This window comes from Labrus bergylta, chromosome 11 (assembly GCF_963930695.1).
Source record: "Labrus bergylta chromosome 11, fLabBer1.1, whole genome shotgun sequence".
Lineage (NCBI taxonomy): Eukaryota > Metazoa > Chordata > Actinopteri > Labriformes > Labridae > Labrus > Labrus bergylta.
This window is the reverse complement of record NC_089205.1, coordinates 30,833,188-30,853,112: the sequence shown is the minus strand read 5'-3', so window position 1 is coordinate 30,853,112 and position 19,925 is coordinate 30,833,188. Positions and strand designations below refer to the sequence as shown.

The window sequence follows — 19,925 nt, the reverse complement described above, 5'->3', positions numbered from 1 at the left end:
CTTCAGTTATCAGACCTGCTCGTGGTACCTACAGTCTCTAAATGTACTATGGGAGGTGGAGCCTTCAGTTATCAGGCCTGCTCGTGGTACAGTCTCTAAATGTACTATGGGAGGTAGAGCCTTCAGTTATCAGGCCTGCTCGTGGTACAGTCTCTAAATGTACTATGGGAGGTAGAGCCTTCAGTTATCAGGCCTGCTCGTGGTACAGTCTCTAAATGTACTATGGGAGGTAGAGCCTTCAGTTATCAGGCCTGCTTGTGGTACCTACGGTCTCTAAGTGTACTATGGGAGGTAGAGCCTTCAGTTATCAGACCTGCTCGTGGTACCTACAGTCTCTAAATGTACCATGGGAGGTGGAGCCTTCAGTTATCAGGCCTGCTCGTGGTACAGTCTCTAAATGTACTATGGGAGGTAGAGCCTTCAGTTATCAGGCCTGCTCGTGGTACCTACGGTCTCTAAATGTACTATGGGAGGTAGAGCCTTCAGTTATCAGGCCTGCTCGTGGTACAGTCTCTAAATGTACTATGGGAGGTAGAGCCTTCAGTTATCAGGCCTGCTTGTGGTACCTACGGTCTCTAAGTGTACTATGGGAGGTAGAGCCTTCAGTTATCAGGCCTGCTTGTGGTACCTACGGTCTCTAAGTGTACTATGGGAGGTAGAGCCTTCAGTTATCAGGCCTGCTTGTGGTACCTACGGTCTCTAAGTGTACTATGGGAGGTAGAGCCTTCAGTTATCAGGCCTGCTTGTGGTACAGTCTCTAAATGTACTATAGGAGGTAGAGCCTTCAGTTATCAGGCCTGCTCGTGGTACAGTCTCTAAATGTACTATGGGAGGTAGAGCCTTCAGTTATCAGGCCTGCTTGTGGTACCTACGGTCTCTAAGTGTACTATGGGAGGTAGAGCCTTCAGTTATCAGGCCTGCTCGTGGTACAGTCTCTAAATGTACTATAGGAGGTAGAGCCTTCAGTTATCAGGCCTGCTCGTGGTACAGTCTCTAAATGTACTATGGGAGGTAGAGCCTTCAGTTATCAGGCCTGCTCGTGGTACAGTCTCTAAATGTACTATGGGAGGTAGAGCCTTCAGTTATCAGGCCTGCTTGTGGTCCCTACGGTCTCTAAGTGTACTATGGGAGGTAGAGCCTTCAGTTATCGGGCCTGGTCGTGGTACCTACGATCTCTAAATGTACTATGGGAGGTAGAGCCTTCAGTTATCAGGCCTGCTCGTGGTACAGTCTCTAAATGTACTATAGGAGGTAGAGCCTTCAGTTATCAGGCCTGCTCGTGGTACCTACGGTCTCTAAGTGTACTATGGGAGGTAGAGCCTTCAGTTATCAGACCTGCTCGTGGTACCTACAGTCTCTAAATGTACTATGGGAGGTGGAGCCTTCAGTTATCAGGCCTGCTCGTGGTACAGTCTCTAAATGTACTATGGGAGGTAGAGCCTTCAGTTATCAGGCCTGCTCGTGGTACAGTCTCTAAATGTACTATAGGAGGTAGAGCCTTCAGTTATCAGGCCTGCTCGTGGTACAGTCTCTAAATGTACTATGGGAGGTAGAGCCTTCAGTTATCAGGCCTGCTTGTGGTACCTACGGTCTCTAAGTGTACTATGGGAGGTAGAGCCTTCAGTTATCAGACCTGCTCGTGGTACCTACAGTCTCTAAATGTACTATGGGAGGTGGAGCCTTCAGTTATCAGGCCTGCTCGTGGTACAGTCTCTAAATGTACTATGGGAGGTAGAGCCTTCAGTTATCAGGCCTGCTCGTGGTACAGTCTCTAAATGTACTATGGGAGGTAGAGCCTTCAGTTATCAGGCCTGCTCGTGGTACAGTCTCTAAATGTACTATGGGAGGTAGAGCCTTCAGTTATCAGGCCTGCTTGTGGTACCTACGGTCTCTAAGTGTACTATGGGAGGTAGAGCCTTCAGTTATCAGACCTGCTCGTGGTACCTACAGTCTCTAAATGTACCATGGGAGGTGGAGCCTTCAGTTATCAGGCCTGCTCGTGGTACAGTCTCTAAATGTACTATGGGAGGTAGAGCCTTCAGTTATCAGGCCTGCTCGTGGTACCTACGGTCTCTAAATGTACTATGGGAGGTAGAGCCTTCAGTTATCAGGCCTGCTCGTGGTACAGTCTCTAAATGTACTATGGGAGGTAGAGCCTTCAGTTATCAGGCCTGCTTGTGGTACCTACGGTCTCTAAGTGTACTATGGGAGGTAGAGCCTTCAGTTATCAGGCCTGCTTGTGGTACCTACGGTCTCTAAGTGTACTATGGGAGGTAGAGCCTTCAGTTATCAGGCCTGCTCGTGGTACAGTCTCTAAATGTACTATAGGAGGTAGAGCCTTCAGTTATCAGGCCTGCTCGTGGTACAGTCTCTAAATGTACTATGGGAGGTAGAGCCTTCAGTTATCAGGCCTGCTTGTGGTACCTACGGTCTCTAAGTGTACTATGGGAGGTAGAGCCTTCAGTTATCGGGCCTGGTCGTGGTACCTACGATCTCTAAATGTACTATGGGAGGTAGAGCCTTCAGTTATCAGGCCTGCTCGTGGTACAGTCTCTAAATGTACTATAGGAGGTAGAGCCTTCAGTTATCAGGCCAGCTCGTGGTACAGTCTCTAAATGTACTATAGGAGGTAGAGCCTTCAGTTATCAGGCCTGCTCGTGGTACCTACGGTCTCTAAATGTACTATGGGAGGTAGAGCCTTCAGTTATCAGGCCTGCTCATGGTACCCACGGTCTCCAAATGTACTATAGGAGGTAGAGCTTTCAGTTATCAGGCCTGCTCGTGGTACCTACAGTCTCTAAATGTACTATGGGAGGTAGAGCCTTCAGTTATCAGGCCTGCTTGTGGTACCTACGGTCTCTAAGTGTACTATGGGAGGTAGAGCCTTCAGTTATCAGGCCTGCTTGTGGTACCTACGGTCTCTAAGTGTACTATGGGAGGTAGAGCCTTCAGTTATCAGGCCTGCTCGTGGTACAGTCTCTAAATGTACTATAGGAGGTAGAGCCTTCAGTTATCAGGCCTGCTCGTGGTACAATCTCTAAATGTACTATGGGAGGTAGAGCCTTCAGTTATCAGGCCTGCTTGTGGTACAGTCTCTAAATGTACTATGGGAGGTAGAGCCTTCAGTTATCAGGCCTGCTTGTGGTACCTACGGTCTCTAAGTGTACTATGGGAGGTAGAGCCTTCAGTTATCAGGCCTGCTCGTGGTACAGTCTCTAAATGTACTATGGGAGGTAGAGCCTTCAGTTATCAGGCCTGCTTGTGGTACCTACGGTCTCTAAGTGTACTATCGGAGGTAGAGCCTTCAGTTATCAGACCTGCTCGTGGTACCTACAGTCTCTAAATGTACTATGGGAGGTGGAGCCTTCAGTTATCAGGCCTGCTCGTGGTACAGTCTCTAAATGTACTATGGGAGGTAGAGCCTTCAGTTATCAGGCCTGCTCATGGTACCCACGGTCTCCAAATGTACTATAGGAGGTAGAGCCTTCAGTTATCAGGCCTGCTTGTGGTACCTACGGTCTCTAAGTGTACTATGGGAGGTAGAGCCTTCAGTTATCAGGCCTGCTTGTGGTACCTACGGTCTCTAAGTGTACTATGGGAGGTAGAGCCTTCAGTTATCAGGCCTGCTCGTGGTACAGTCTCTAAATGTACTATGGGAGGTAGAGCCTTCAGTTATCAGGCCTGCTCGTGGTACAGTCTCTAAATGTACTATGGGAGGTAGAGCCTTCAGTTATCGGGCCTGCTTGTGGTACAGTCTCTAAATGTACTATGGGAGGTAGAGCCTTCAGTTATCGGGCCTGCTCGTGGTACAGTCTCTAAATGTACTATAGGAGGTAGAGCCTTCAGTTATCAGGCCAGCTCGTGGTACAGTCTCTAAATGTACTATAGGAGGTAGAGCCTTCAGTTATCAGGCCTGCTCGTGGTACAGTCTCTAAATGTACTATGGGAGGTACAGCCTTCAGTTATCAGGCCTGCTTGTGGTACCTACGGTCTCTAAGTGTACTATGGGAGGTAGAGCCTTCAGTTATCAGGCCTGCTTGTGGTACCTACGGTCTCTAAGTGTACTATGGGAGGTAGAGCCTTCAGTTATCAGGCCTGCTTGTGGTACCTACGGTCTCTAAGTGTACTATGGGAGGTAGAGCCTTCAGTTATCAGGCCTGCTTGTGGTACAGTCTCTAAATGTACTATAGGAGGTAGAGCCTTCAGTTATCAGGCCTGCTCGTGGTACAGTCTCTAAATGTACTATGGGAGGTAGAGCCTTCAGTTATCAGGCCTGCTTGTGGTACCTACGGTCTCTAAGTGTACTATGGGAGGTAGAGCCTTCAGTTATCAGGCCTGCTCGTGGTACAGTCTCTAAATGTACTATAGGAGGTAGAGCCTTCAGTTATCAGGCCTGCTCGTGGTACAGTCTCTAAATGTACTATGGGAGGTAGAGCCTTCAGTTATCAGGCCTGCTCGTGGTACAGTCTCTAAATGTACTATGGGAGGTAGAGCCTTCAGTTATCAGGCCTGCTTGTGGTCCCTACGGTCTCTAAGTGTACTATGGGAGGTAGAGCCTTCAGTTATCGGGCCTGGTCGTGGTACCTACGATCTCTAAATGTACTATGGGAGGTAGAGCCTTCAGTTATCAGGCCTGCTCGTGGTACAGTCTCTAAATGTACTATAGGAGGTAGAGCCTTCAGTTATCAGGCCTGCTCGTGGTACAGTCTCTAAATGTACTATGGGAGGTAGAGCCTTCAGTTATCAGGCCTGCTTGTGGTACCTACGGTCTTTAAGTGTACTATGGGAGGTAGAGCCTTCAGTTATCAGACCTGCTCGTGGTACCTACAGTCTCTAAATGTACCATGGGAGGTGGAGCCTTCAGTTATCAGGCCTGCTCGTGGTACAGTCTCTAAATGTACTATGGGAGGTAGAGCCTTCAGTTATCAGGCCTGCTCGTGGTACCTACGGTCTCTAAATGTACTATGGGAGGTAGAGCCTTCAGTTATCAGGCCTGCTCATGGTACCCACGGTCTCTAAGTGTACTATGGGAGGTAGAGCCTTCAGTTATCAGGCCTGCTCGTGGTACAGTCTCTAAATGTACTATAGGAGGTAGAGCCTTCAGTTATCAGGCCTGCTCGTGGTACAGTCTCTAAATGTACTATGGGAGGTAGAGCCTTCAGTTATCAGGCCTGCTTGTGGTACCTACGGTCTCTAAGTGTACTATGGGAGGTAGAGCCTTCAGTTATCAGGCCTGCTTGTGGTACCTACGGTCTCTAAGTGTACTATGGGAGGTAGAGCCTTCAGTTATCAGGCCTGCTCATGGTACCCACGGTCTCCAAATGTACTATAGGAGGTAGAGCCTTCAGTTATCAGGCCTGCTTGTGGTACCTACGGTCTCTAAGTGTACTATGGGAGGTAGAGCCTTCAGTTATCAGGCCTGCTTGTGGTACCTACGGTCTCTAAGTGTACTATGGGAGGTAGAGCCTTCAGTTATCAGGCCTGCTCGTGGTACAGTCTCTAAATGTACTATGGGAGGTAGAGCCTTCAGTTATCAGGCCTGCTCGTGGTACAGTCTCTAAATGTACTATGGGAGGTAGAGCCTTCAGTTATCGGGCCTGCTTGTGGTACAGTCTCTAAATGTACTATGGGAGGTAGAGCCTTCAGTTATCGGGCCTGCTCGTGGTACAGTCTCTAAATGTACTATGGGAGGTAGAGCCTTCAGTTATCAGGCCAGCTCGTGGTACAGTCTCTAAATGTACTATGGGAGGTAGAGCCTTCAGTTATCAGGCCTGCTCGTGGTACAGTCTCTAAATGTACTATGGGAGGTAGAGCCTTCAGTTATCAGGCCTGCTCGTGGTACCTACGGTCTCTAAATGTACTATGGGAGGTAGAGCCTTCAGTTATCAGGCCTGCTCATGGTACCCACGGTCTCTAAGTGTACTATGGGAGGTAGAGCCTTCAGTTATCGGGCCTGCTCGTGGTACAGTCTCTAAATGTACTATAGGAGGTAGAGCCTTCAGTTATCAGGCCAGCTCGTGGTACAGTCTCTAAATGTACTATAGGAGGTAGAGCCTTCAGTTATCAGGCCTGCTCGTGGTACAGTCTCTAAATGTACTATGGGAGGTACAGCCTTCAGTTATCAGGCCTGCTTGTGGTACCTACGGTCTCTAAGTGTACTATGGGAGGTAGAGCCTTCAGTTATCAGGCCTGCTTGTGGTACCTACGGTCTCTAAGTGTACTATGGGAGGTAGAGCCTTCAGTTATCAGGCCTGCTTGTGGTACCTACGGTCTCTAAGTGTACTATGGGAGGTAGAGCCTTCAGTTATCAGGCCTGCTTGTGGTACAGTCTCTAAATGTACTATAGGAGGTAGAGCCTTCAGTTATCAGGCCTGCTCGTGGTACAGTCTCTAAATGTACTATAGGAGGTAGAGCCTTCAGTTATCAGGCCTGCTCGTGGTACAGTCTCTAAATGTACTATGGGAGGTAGAGCCTTCAGTTATCAGGCCTGCTTGTGGTACCTACGGTCTCTAAGTGTACTATGGGAGGTAGAGCCTTCAGTTATCAGACCTGCTCGTGGTACCTACAGTCTCTAAATGTACCATGGGAGGTGGAGCCTTCAGTTATCAGGCCTGCTCGTGGTACAGTCTCTAAATGTACTATGGGAGGTAGAGCCTTCAGTTATCAGGCCTGCTCGTGGTACCTACGATCTCTAAATGTACTATGGGAGGTAGAGCCTTCAGTTATCAGGCCTGCTCATGGTACCCACGGTCTCTAAGTGTACTATGGGAGGTAGAGCCTTCAGTTATCAGGCCTGCTCGTGGTACAGTCTCTAAATGTACTATAGGAGGTAGAGCCTTCAGTTATCAGGCCTGCTCGTGGTACAGTCTCTAAATGTACTATGGGAGGTAGAGCCTTCAGTTATCAGGCCTGCTTGTGGTACCTACGATCTCTAAGTGTACTATGGGAGGTAGAGCCTTCAGTTATCAGGCCTGCTTGTGGTACCTACGGTCTCTAAGTGTACTATGGGAGGTAGAGCCTTCAGTTATCAGGCCTGCTCGTGGTACAGTCTCTAAATGTACTATAGGAGGTAGAGCCTTCAGTTATCAGGCCTGCTCGTGGTACAGTCTCTAAATGTACTATGGGAGGTAGAGCCTTCAGTTATCAGGCCTGCTTGTGGTACCTACGGTCTCTAAGTGTACTATGGGAGGTAGAGCCTTCAGTTATCGGGTCTGGTCGTGGTACCTACGATCTCTAAATGTACTATGGGAGGTAGAGCCTTCAGTTATCAGGCCTGCTCGTGGTACAGTCTCTAAATGTACTATAGGAGGTAGAGCCTTCAGTTATCAGGCCAGCTCGTGGTACAGTCTCTAAATGTACTATAGGAGGTAGAGCCTTCAGTTATCAGGCCTGCTCGTGGTACAGTCTCTAAATGTACTATGGGAGGTACAGCCTTCAGTTATCAGGCCTGCTTGTGGTACCTACGGTCTCTAAGTGTACTATGGGAGGTAGAGCCTTCAGTTATCAGGCCTGCTTGTGGTACCTACGGTCTCTAAGTGTACTATGGGAGGTAGAGCCTTCAGTTATCAGGCCTGCTCGTGGTACAGTCTCTAAATGTACTACAGGAGGTAGAGCCTTCAGTTATCAGGCCTGCTCGTGGTACAGTCTCTAAATGTACTATGGGAGGTAGAGCCTTCAGTTATCAGGCCTGCTTGTGGTACCTACGGTCTCTAAGTGTACTATGGGAGGTAGAGCCTTCAGTTATCAGGCCTGCTTGTGGTACCTACGGTCTCTAAGTGTACTATGGGAGGTAGAGCCTTCAGTTATCAGGCCTGCTCGTGGTACAGTCTCTAAATGTACTATAGGAGGTAGAGCCTTCAGTTATCAGGCCTGCTCGTGGTACAGTCTCTAAATGTACTATGGGAGGTAGAGCCTTCAGTTATCAGGCCTGCTTGTGGTACCTACGGTCTCTAAGTGTACTATGGGAGGTGGAGCCTTCAGTTATCAGGCCTGCTTGTGGTACCTACGGTCTCTAAGTGTACTATGGGAGGTAGAGCCTTCAGTTATCAGGCCTGCTCGTGGTACAGTCTCTAAATGTACTATAGGAGGTAGAGCCTTCAGTTATCAGGCCTGCTCGTGGTACAGTCTCTAAATGTACTATGGGAGGTAGAGCCTTCAGTTATCAGGCCTGCTCGTGGTACAGTCTCTAAATGTACTATGGGAGGTAGAGCCTTCAGTTATCAGGCCTGCTTGTGGTACCTACGGTCTCTAAGTGTACTATGGGAGGTAGAGCCTTCAGTTATCAGGCCTGCTCGTGGTACAGTCTCTAAGTGTACTATAGGAGGTAGAGCCTTCAGTTATCAGGCCTGCTCGTGGTACAGTCTCTAAATGTACTATGGGAGGTAGAGCCTTCAGTTATCAGGCCTGCTCGTGGTACAGTCTCTAAATGTACTATGGGAGGTAGAGCCTTCAGTTATCAGGCCTGCTTGTGGTACCTACGGTCTCTAAGTGTACTATGGGAGGTAGAGCCTTCAGTTATCGGGCCTGGTCGTGGTACCTACGATCTCTAAATGTACTATGGGAGGTAGAGCCTTCAGTTATCAGGCCTGCTCGTGGTACAGTCTCTAAATGTACTATAGGAGGTAGAGCCTTCAGTTATCAGGCCTGCTCGTGGTACAGTCTCTAAATGTACTATGGGAGGTAGAGCCTTCAGTTATCAGGCCTGCTCATGGTACCCACGGTCTCCAAATGTACTATAGGAGGTAGAGCCTTCAGTTATCAGGCCTGCTCGTGGTACAGTCTCTAAATGTACTATGGGAGGTAGAGCCTTCAGTTATCAGGCCTGCTCGTGGTACAGTCTCTAAATGTACTATGGGAGGTAGAGCCTTCAGTTATCAGGCCTGCTCGTGGTACAGTCTCTAAATGTACTATGGGAGGTAGAGCCTTCAGTTATCAGGCCTGCTCGTGGTACAGTCTCTAAATGTACTATGGGAGGTAGAGCCTTCAGTTATCAGGCCTGCTCATGGTACCCACGGTCTCCAAATGTACTATAGGAGGTAGAGCCTTCAGTTATCAGGCCTGCTCGTGGTACAGTCTCTAAATGTACTATGGGAGGTAGAGCCTTCAGTTATCAGGCCTGCTTGTGGTACCTACGGTCTCTAAGTGTACTATGGGAGGTAGAGCCTTCAGTTATCAGGCCTGCTCGTGGTACAGTCTCTAAATGTACTATGGGAGGTAGAGCCTTCAGTTATCAGGCCTGCTCGTGGTACAGTCTCTAAATGTACTATGGGAGGTAGAGCCTTCAGTTATCAGGCCTGCTCGTGGTACAGTCTCTAAATGTACTATGGGAGGTAGAGCCTTCAGTTATCAGGCCTGCTTGTGGTACCTACGGTCTCTAAGTGTACTATGGGAGGTAGAGCCTTCAGTTATCAGACCTGCTCGTGGTACCTACAGTCTCTAAATGTACTATGGGAGGTGGAGCCTTCAGTTATCAGGCCTGCTCGTGGTACAGTCTCTAAATGTACTATGGGAGGTAGAGCCTTCAGTTATCAGGCCTGCTCGTGGTACCTACGGTCTCTAAATGTACTATGGGAGGTAGAGCCTTCAGTTATCAGGCCTGCTCATGGTACCCACGGTCTCCAAATGTACTATAGGAGGTAGAGCCTTCAGTTATCAGGCCTGCTCGTGGTACAGTCTCTAAATGTACTATGGGAGGTAGAGCCTTCAGTTATCAGGCCTGCTTGTGGTACCTACGGTCTCTAAGTGTACTATGGGAGGTAGAGCCTTCAGTTATCAGACCTGCTCGTGGTACCTACAGTCTCTAAATGTACTATGGGAGGTGGAGCCTTCAGTTATCAGGCCTGCTCGTGGTACAGTCTCTAAATGTACTATGGGAGGTAGAGCCTTCAGTTATCAGGCCTGCTCGTGGTACCTACGGTCTCTAAATGTACTATGGGAGGTAGAGCCTTCAGTTATCAGGCCTGCTCATGGTACCCACGGTCTCCAAATGTACTATAGGAGGTAGAGCCTTCAGTTATCAGGCCTGCTCGTGGTACAGTCTCTAAATGTACTATGGGAGGTAGAGCCTTCAGTTATCGGGCCTGCTCGTGGTACAGTCTCTAAATGTACAATGGGAGGTAGAGCCTTTAGTTATCGGGCCTGGTTGTGGTACCCACAGTCTCTAAATGTACTATGGGAGGTAGAGCCTTCAGTTATCGGGCCTGCTCGTGGTACCCACAGTCTCTAAATGTACTATGGGAGGTAGAGCTTTCAGTTATCAGACCTGCTCGTGGTACCTACAGTCTCTAAATGTACTATGGGAGGTGGAGACTTCAGTTATCAGGCCTGCTTGTGGTACAGTCTCTAAATGTACTATGGGAGGTAGAGCCTTCAGTTATCAGGCCTGCTCATGGTACCTACGGTCTCTAAATGTACAATGGGAGGTAGAGCCTTCAGTTATCAGGCCTGCTCGTGGTACCTACGGTCTCTAAATGTACTATGGGAGGTAGAGCCTTCAGTTATCAGGCCTGATCGTGGTACCTACAGTCTCTAAATGTACAATGGGAGGTAGAGCCTTCAGTTATCAGGCCTGCTCGTGGTACAGTTTCTAAAGGTACTATGGGAGGTAGAGCCTTCAGTTATCAGGCCTGCTCGTGGTACCTACAGTCTCTAAATGTACTATGGGAGGTAGAGCCTTCAGTTATGAGACCTGCTCGTGGTACCTACAGTCTCTAAATGTACTATGGGAGGTGGAGCCTTCACTTATCAGGCCTGCTCGTGGTACAGTCTCTAAATGTACTATGGGAGGTAGAGCCTTCAGTTATCAGGCCTGCTTGTGGTACAGTCTCTAAATGTACTATGGGAGGTAGAGCCTTCAGTTATCAGGCCCCTCTCCTTTGGAATCATCTACCAGTCAGGGTTCTGGAGGCAAACACACTCTGTACTTATAAGAATAGACTTAGAACTTTCCTTTTTGATAAAGCTTATAGTTAGGGCTGGCGCAGGTATGGACCAGCTCCTAGTTACTCTGCTATAGATCGGCTTAGACTGCCGGGGGACCTGGCACACTAAGATTTATACTCCCCCCCCCCCCCCTGCTTATTGTCTCCAGTGAGTCTGGTTCTGTTTTCTGCCTGTTAAGGAAGTTTTCCTGTGCTCATGGTGAATTAATGTTGGCTCTCTGTAAATTCAACAAAGGGTACGCTCTAAGCCTTCTCTTTTTGTACGTCTTTTAAAGAAAACTGATTCAATGTGTGGAAGCCTCATCCTGTAGGGACAAAGAAACTGGACTTACCTGATCCGGTCCTGCCCACAATACCGATCTTCTCCCTGGGCCGGATGGTGCAGGAGATCCTGTTGAGGACAAGAGGGAAGTTCTCCTGGTACCTCATCTCCACCTCCCTGAGCACCAGCTCCCCTTGCTGGGGCCAGTCATCAGGAGGGGCCCGATCTTTGATCCGGGCCGGGGCCTCCTGGGACAGGGACTGAGAAAGAAACATAGGGTGAAGAGACGAGTATCCATGGCACAGTTTTTTACCAAAGTGAACAACATCTGTATCCATGACATTTAGCATTGTAGCATGTTCGCTAGTTAACCAGTTAAAGCTGTTCTGGTTCCTTATCTGGACAGTTTTAGTTCTGAGATAGAGGTGCTCAACCAAGAGTTTGTTTTACTGCAGCTCTAGCCCCCCGTGACCCGGCTCAGCAGGAGGTCTCTGAATTAGCGCCTGAGTCCTGCTGAACCAGGTCCTTTCAGTTGTCTCACTGTGATCTGGATTTGTTCTCTGCTAAAATCAGAACACACATTCTTGTTCGTCAAGCCGAACAGGTTCCTGTGGTCTGGTCCGGTCTGGGGCTGAATCCTTCTACCTCGATGTATTGGAACTAGTCTGAAGCCTGGACTCTGTACCTGGATGTATTGGAACCAGTCTAAAGGCTGGACTCTGTACCTGGATGTATTGGAACCAGTATGTATTGGAACCAGTCTGAAGCCTGGACTCTGTACCTGGATGTAGTGGAACCAGTCTAAAGGCTGGACTCTGTACCTGGATGTATTGGAACCAGTCTAAAGGCTGGACTCTGTACCTGGATGTAGTGGAACCAGTCTAAAGGCTGGACTCTGTACCTGGATGTAGTGGAACCAGTCTAAAGGCTGGACTCTGTACCTGGATGTATTGGAAACAGTCTAAAGGCTGGACTCTGTACCTGGATGTAGTGGAACCAGTCTAAAGGCTGGACTCTGTACCTGGATGTATTGGAACCAGTCTAAAGGCTGGACTCTGTTCCTGGATATATTGGAACCAGTCTAAAGGCTGGACTCTGTACCTGGATGTAGTGGTGGATTCTCTCGACGGATGTGAAGCGAGCTTCAGTCTCAGACGCCAGGCGCACGGTGAACTGGAACAACCCTGTTAACTGAAAGAATGACCGGTAGAGTCAGGACCCTGGGCTAAAGCTCACCTGAAGACACCTTTAAGACGATGCCTTCAGATTACCTGCACAGCGTAGGAGATGGCAAGGCCAGCATAGGCGGTAGGGATCCTCCCATGCATCAGGACCATCATGAGGGCGGTGATGCTGATCAGAGCTACACTGATGACATCCAGACGCACAGCCAGCCAGCGCATGGCACAGCTGAACAGGTAGAACGGAGCCTGGTTCTGGTCCAGCAGAACCTGGTACCTGAAAAAACAACATGGTCAGACCGGGCAGGGGGGCGGAGCCTGCAAATATCTGGCTATCAGGGTGTTTTAAGACATAGTTCCATCCTGACCTGGCAAGGAAGTCTTGGCCCCGGCCATAGGCCTGCAGCGTGGACAGGCCCTGGATGCTGGACGTGATGTGGGACATGAAGGGGGACATGGTCACATTGTCCAGGCGCTTTAGCTCCCGGATGAAAACCCTGGAGATGCCATGCAGCGCTGCAAACAGCAACACGAGAGGACCCACAGCCACCAGGAACCATGGAAAAACCCAGCTGATGACGCCGAGGCAGAAGAAGACCAGGATCAGGTTCTGGATGAACATCTCGGCCTGGAAGGGCAGACGGGTGTCAACTAGAGGAAACAAAAAGGTTGTCAGTGAGATATCCAGAGGGTTCCATGTTTCAGGTTCTGATCAGAGTCTGGACTTGGTGCAGTCCGGTGTGTCACCTTCATCCATGTCTTTGGAGAAACGGTTCAGGATTTGAGCTGTGGGAGTTACGTCGAAGAACTTCATTGGGCAGCGGAGGATCTTACGGAAGAGCTGATCGTGAAGTCTAGAGGAGGCGCGTAAAGTTCCCTGTAAACACAACCAGTAAACACATCACGGACATTATAAATCTATCTGTGTACCTGAACGCATCACGGACATTATGAATCTATCTGTGTACCTGAATGCATCATGGACATTATAAATCTATCCGTGTACCTGAATGCCTCACGGACATTATAAATCTATCTGTGTACCTGAACGCATCACGGACATTATGAATCTATCTGTGTACCTGAATGCCTCACGGGCATTATAAATCTAGCTGTGTACCTGAATGCCTCACGGACATCATTTATCTATCTGTGTACCTGAACGCCTCACAGACATTCTTCATCTACCTGTGTAGCTCTCAGATCTGTGAGTGACCCCCTCACCTTAACGAAGGCCACGCCCCTAATGACTTTCAGGAGCAGCATGACGCCCATGGAGTAGGCGTAAACAGCAGTGTAGTATTGCATCATGGGATTGTCCTTCATGCTGATGCTTGCATCAGAGCTGTTTCCTGGGACTACCGTGGCATTCTGGAAACACAGGAGACGTGGGAGGAGTCAGGAGGAGGGGGCTATGAGGAGGTGATGACAAAGAGTAGGAGTCCATAATAAGAGGGTGATGATGATGATGATGCTGAGGGGGGGGAGCCTCACCCCACTGCCCTGGTTGATCCAGTAGCTGAGCCACCATTGGCAGAAGGCAGAGCTTCCCACGTTGAGAACAAAGAGAGCCAGGATCAGGAGGCAGGAGGCGGAGCCACCACACGCAGACATGTAAAGCTGGAACACTGGCCAGGCCACGCCCCCACACTGCCGCTCCTCCCCTTTAAAGTCATATGACCAAAAACCAAAGGAGGTTACTGATGAGAGGAGGAGGAGACTCAGTGAAGGTGTACTGCTGTAGTTAGTTACCGTGCTCCTTAACAACAGGTGAGTTCTTCTTCACTGATCCTGGTTTACTGTCCACTGGTTTCCTCTGACCAGAACCCGTCTTTCTGCTGGGAGCCTGGGACAGACAGACAGGTAGAGACAGACAGGTAGTAATAAGAGACAGACAGGTAGTAATAAGAGACAGACAGGTAGTAAGAAGAGACAGACAGGTAGAGACAGACAAGTAGTAATAAGAGACAGACAGGTAGAGACAGACAGGTAGTAATAAGAGACAGACAGGTAATAACAAGAGACAGACAGGTAGAGACAGACAGGTAGTAATAAGAGACAGACAGGTAGTAATAAGAGACAGACAGGTAGTAAGAAGAGACAGACAGGTAGAGACAGACAAGTAGTAATAAGAGACAGACAGGTAGAGACAGACAGGTAGTAATAAGAGACAGACAGGTAATAACAAGAGACAGACAGGTAGAGACAGACAGGTAGTAATAAGAGACAGACAGGTAGAGACAGACAGGTAGTAATAAGAGACAGACAGGCAGTAAGAAGAGACAGACAGGTAGTAAGAAGAGACAGACAGGTAGAGACAGACAGGTAGTAATAAGAGACAGACAGGTAGAGACAGACAGGTAGTAATAAGAGACAGACAGGTACCTCCATATAAGGAGTGTCTCCCAGTTGGAAGTGGTTGAACATGGCGGCGTAGTCCATATTTAGTTTCATCAGGTTGTCATGGTTACCCTGCTCCACTATACTCCCCTCCCTCATCAGGATGACATCATCACAGTCCACCAGGTACTGCACACACACACACACACACAGACACACAGACACACAGACACACACACACACACACACACACACACACACACACACACACACACACACAGGTCATGGTGATGGCGGTCCCGGGTGTTACGGCGTCCCTGCACCTGTCTCACCTGCAGCTGGTGGGTAACAAAGATAATGGTCTTTTGACGGAGCTGCTTCCTGATGGCGTTGTGGAAGATGTGGTTGGCCACGTGGGCGTCGAGGGTACTGAGCGGGTCGTCCAGGATGTAAACATCCCGCTCGCTGTAGAGGGCCCGGGCCAAGCTGATTCGCTGTCGCTGCCCGCCGCTGAGGTTGGCACCTCGCTCGCCGATCTGAAGAGATGTAAACAAAGATCAGCAGAGGTTACATCTGGAGTGTGGCACCCTCTGCTGGTTAAGACGTGTACTGCAGCAGAGTCTCACCTGAGTGGACAAAATACTTTAACCACCAAACTGAACGATTTGAAAACACACAATCTAAAGTAACTGAGGCTCCTCCTGTCGAGCCGAGGGGCGGAGTCAGCTGATAAAGTGAGTGCACAGGTGTGTGGAGACCTATCACAGTTTACATTAACATTGAAACAGGAAGTGATGTCACCTCTGTCAGGTCGGCGTTGGGCAGCAGGGTGAGATCTGGTCTGAGGCAGCAGGTGTTCAGCACGGTCTGATACCTGCAGGGACAGACAGGTGTTAACCACACGTCCTCCTCTTGAGACCAGCTGACCTCACCTGTCCTCCTCTCACCTGTCCCCCTCTCACCTGTCCCCCTCTCACCTGTCCTCCTCTCACCTGTCCTCCTCTCACCTGTCCTCCTCACCTGTGCCCCTCACCTGTCCTCCTCTCACCTGTCCCCCTCTCACCTGTCACCCTCTCACCTGTCCTCCTCTCACCTGTGCCCCTCACCTGTCCTCCTCTCACCTGTCCTCCTCTCACCTGTCCCCCTCTCACCTGTCCTCCTCTCACCTGTCCTCCTCTCACCTGTCACCCTCTCACCTGTCCTCCTCTCACCTGTCACCCTCTCACCTGTCCTCCTGGTACTCCTGTCCAAACAGGATGTTGTCTCTCAGTGTCGCGTTCAGGATCCAGGCCTGCTGAGCCACATAGGCCAGCTGTCCTCTAACCGCCACCCGTCCCGCCAACAGGGTCATCTGAACACGAGCAGCCGCCATCAGTCATCAACAATAACACACAGGATGACATCACTGCAGCAGGTGACCTCACCTGTCCAATGATGGCCGAGATCAGAGATGTCTTTCCACTGCCGACACTCCCACACACACCCAGCAGCTTGCCCTGAGCAGACAGACAGGTGTCACAGGGGTCTCACTCTCACTCAGCAGACAGACAGGTGTCACAGGGGTCTCACTCTCACCCAGCAGACAGACAGGTGTCTCACTCATTCTAAGCAGACAGACAGGTGTCTCACTCTCACCCAGCAGACAGACAGGTGTCTCACTCACTCAGCAGACAGACATGTGTCTCACTCACTCTAAGCAGACAGACAGGTGTCTCACTCACTCTAAGCAGACAGACAGGTGTCTCACTCACTCTAAGCAGACAGACAGGTGTCACAGATGTCTCACTCTCACTCAGTAGACAGACAGGTGTTCCTACCTGTCTCACTCTCAGGTTGATGCAATGCAGTGTCCTCTGAAGACGCTGGTGGGCGGCGGCAGCTGTCAGGGGGGCGGGGCTTTCCTCCTCCTCTGGACCTAAGGAGACTCCTCCCCCTCTCAGCAGGGAGCCTGTCACCTGCTCCTCCTGGAGAACCCCTCTGCCTATGCACCTGGGAGTCAGCACACCTGGTTAAGCTCCTCCCCATTTGAATCAGTTTCTCCTGACTCAGAGTGAAACACCTGATGACATCACCAGGTGAAACAGACTTTAGATTCAGGTCATGTACCTGTCTCTCTTGTCCGTACGGGAACATGGACTGGGCTGAGCGCTCTGACCAACCCCGTCCCACGCCAGACTGGCCCCACACATCTCCACGGCAACCTGAGGGTCACCAGGAGATGCACGCACGCCCTCAACCTCCGGCAACAGGAAGAGACTCTGAGAAGAGAGACGAGGACAGAGAGGTTGAACCAGGTCAAACCATCAGGTCAAAGGTCAAACCATCAGGTCAACACAAGGTCAAACCATCAGGTCAAACCATCAGGTCAACACAAGGTCAAACCATCAGGTCAAACCATCAGGTCAAAGGTCAAACCATCAGGTCAAACCATCAGGTCAAAGGTCAAACCATCAGGTCAACACAAGGTCAAACCATCAGGTCAAACCCTCAGGTCAAAGGTCAAACCATCAGGTCAACACAAGGTCAAACCATCAGGTCAACACAAGGTCAAACCATCAGGTCAAAGGTCAAACCATCAGGTCAAAGGTCAAACCATCAGGTCAAAGGTCAAACCATCAGGTCAAACCATCAGGTCAAACCCTCAGGTCAAAGGTCAAACCATCAGGTCAACACAAGGTCAAACCATCAGGTCAACACAAGGTCAAACCATCAGGTCAAACCATCAGGTCAAACCCTCAGGTCAAAGGTCAAACCATCAGGTCAACACAAGGTCAAACCATCAGGTCAACACAAGGTCAAACCATCAGGTCAAAGGTCAAACCATCAGGTCAAACCATCAGGTCAAACCCTCAGGTCAAACCCTCAGGTCAACACAAGGTCAAACCATCAGGTGAAAGGTCAAACCATCAGGTCGAAGGTCAAACCCTCAGGTCAACACAAGGTCAAACCATCAGGTCAAACCCTCAGGTCAAAGGTCAAACCATCAGGTCAACCCAAGGTCAAACCATCAGGTCAAAGGTCAAACCATCAGGTCGAAGGTCAAACCATCAGGTCAAAGGTCAAACCATCAGGTCGAAGGTCAAACCAGTTAAAACCAGGTCATTGGAGGTAGGAGGTAGGAAAGGAAGTAGCAGAGGAGATAGGATCTGACCTTGAATCTCTCCATGGCGACTGACGCCTCAGACAGAGACTTGACGGAGAAAGGAGTGACCTTCAGAGCAAAGGTCATGGCGTTGAATACGGTTACCACGGTGAAGGCCTGCAGTGACAAACAGGAAACATGTTAGCAACATCCTGCTACAATGCTAACAGGTTAGCAGAAAGGCTAATGAGAAGGTTAGCATGTTAGCCGACAGAGTTTGGTACCTGAGCTGCTGTCAGGTCGTATCCTAGCAACATGTGGGCGGAGAATGTTGCCACGCTGGCTATGACGACAACTATGGGAGCCACGCCCACAGTGACGCTTTGGAAGTAACCCGTCATTTCCAAGATCCTCCGCTCCTCATCGCGGATCCCTGGAGGAGAAACATCTGTGTTACCATGGCGACAGGCGGGCCAGGTGGGTGTGTGCAGGTGAGTACGTACTGCGGACGTCCTGTGCGAAGGCTTTGACCCAGGCGAACATCTTGATGAACTTTATGTAGCTCAGGATCTCGTTCATTTTCTGCACCCGTTGGTCTGTGATGGCCACGCCCCTCCTCCTAAAGAACGCCGTCAGTCTGGAGCTGAACATCTGATCAGAAAACAAACGATTCACTGGATCAACAAACAAACACAACCTGAGCAGAGCGAGCAGACCACGCTCACTGACCACGCTCACTGACCACGCTCACGCTCACTGACCACGCTCACTGACCACGCTCACGCTCAATGACCACGCTCACGCTCACTGACCCCGCTCACGCTCACTGACCACGCTCACTGACCACGCTCACGCTCAATGACCACGCTCACTGACCACGCTCACGCTCACTGACCACGCTCACTGACCACGCTCACGCTCACTGACGTGGTCACGCTCACTGACCACGCTCACTGACCACGCTCACTGACCACGCTCACGCTCACTGACCACGCTCACTGACCACGCTCACTGACCACGCTCACTGACCACGCCCACTGACCACGCCCACTGACCACGCCCACTGACCACGCCCACTGACCACGCTCACTGACCACGCTCACGCTCAATGACCACGCTCACGCTCACTGACCCCGCTCACGCTCACTGACCCCGCTCACGCTCACTGACCCCGCTCACGCTCACTGACCACGCTCACTGACCACGCTCACGCTCAATGACCACGCTCACTGACCACGCTCACGCTCACTGACCACGCTCACTGACCACGCTCACTGACCACGCTCACGCTCACTGACCACGCTCACTGACCACGCCCACTGACCACGCTCACTGACCACGCTCACTGACCACGCCCACTGACCACGCCCACTGACCACGCTCACTGACCACGCTCACTGACCACGCTCACGCTCACTGACCACGCTCACTGACCACGGCCACTGACCACGGCCACTGACCACGCTCACGCTCACTGACCACGCTCACGCTCACTGACCACGCTCACGCTCACTGACCACGCTCACTGACCACGCCCACTGACCACGCCCACTGACCATGGTCGGGTAGAAGAGGATGAAGACGGCCGAGCCCAGCAGAGACGTCGGTCCCAGAATAAAAAGGTTGTAGGCAACGCCGAGCACGGCCACCAGGGGGCCGCCTGCCAAAAGACTGCCCACTGCTGCTGCCTCGAACATCCTCTGACCATCACTGGAACACATGTTGACCAGCTGACAGAGATAAACAAACACAGCTGTGTCAGAAGAGAGAGAGGAAGGAAAGGAGGCATCAAGGGAAGGAGGTAAACAAAGGACACGAGAGCACCTGTCCCACGGACTTGTCCCTGACGCTGCGGAGCTTCAGGATCTTCTGGAAGGCCAAACTAAGGATTGCGCCCCTCAGCCTGGACCCGGTCCTGTAGTTAAGGGCCCAGGTCAGAGCCAGAGACCAGGACCGGACCAGCTCTGTGGTCAGGAGGCCAAGGACCAGGAGCAGCCCATAGCCCAGGTCTGACTGGTCCTGCTGGGTGTACTCCAGCAGACGCTTCACCACGAACGCCTGCAGGAGGACATCAAGGTTACCCTGGGGGGAGGGGCTGTGGTTATTCTGCTCTAACTGGT

The 19,925-nt window shown here is 50.6% G+C and overlaps 1 protein-coding gene across 1 annotated transcript in view; it reads right to left on the bottom strand.

The window, feature by feature from the left end:
* The window catches only part of abcc5 (ATP-binding cassette, sub-family C (CFTR/MRP), member 5), a 58,557-nt gene that overhangs the window by 23,935 nt on the left and 14,697 nt on the right, over window positions 1-19,925 (bottom strand). The window contains exons 5-24 of the mRNA XM_065959980.1: window positions 19,630-19,863; window positions 19,362-19,535; window positions 18,309-18,456; window positions 18,090-18,238; window positions 17,875-17,982; window positions 16,830-16,981; window positions 16,541-16,712; window positions 16,148-16,219; window positions 15,950-16,074; window positions 15,525-15,597; window positions 15,056-15,259; window positions 14,769-14,912; window positions 14,136-14,229; window positions 13,878-14,047; window positions 13,608-13,754; window positions 13,131-13,260; window positions 12,752-13,034; window positions 12,474-12,660; window positions 12,304-12,393; window positions 11,273-11,462 (exon numbers count right to left, since the gene is read on the bottom strand). Coding sequence (XP_065816052.1) covers window positions 11,273-11,462; window positions 12,304-12,393; window positions 12,474-12,660; window positions 12,752-13,034; window positions 13,131-13,260; window positions 13,608-13,754; window positions 13,878-14,047; window positions 14,136-14,229; window positions 14,769-14,912; window positions 15,056-15,259; window positions 15,525-15,597; window positions 15,950-16,074; window positions 16,148-16,219; window positions 16,541-16,712; window positions 16,830-16,981; window positions 17,875-17,982; window positions 18,090-18,238; window positions 18,309-18,456; window positions 19,362-19,535; window positions 19,630-19,863 — 3,046 coding nt within the window. The remainder of the gene's footprint in view (window positions 1-11,272; window positions 11,463-12,303; window positions 12,394-12,473; window positions 12,661-12,751; window positions 13,035-13,130; window positions 13,261-13,607; window positions 13,755-13,877; window positions 14,048-14,135; window positions 14,230-14,768; window positions 14,913-15,055; window positions 15,260-15,524; window positions 15,598-15,949; window positions 16,075-16,147; window positions 16,220-16,540; window positions 16,713-16,829; window positions 16,982-17,874; window positions 17,983-18,089; window positions 18,239-18,308; window positions 18,457-19,361; window positions 19,536-19,629; window positions 19,864-19,925) is intronic.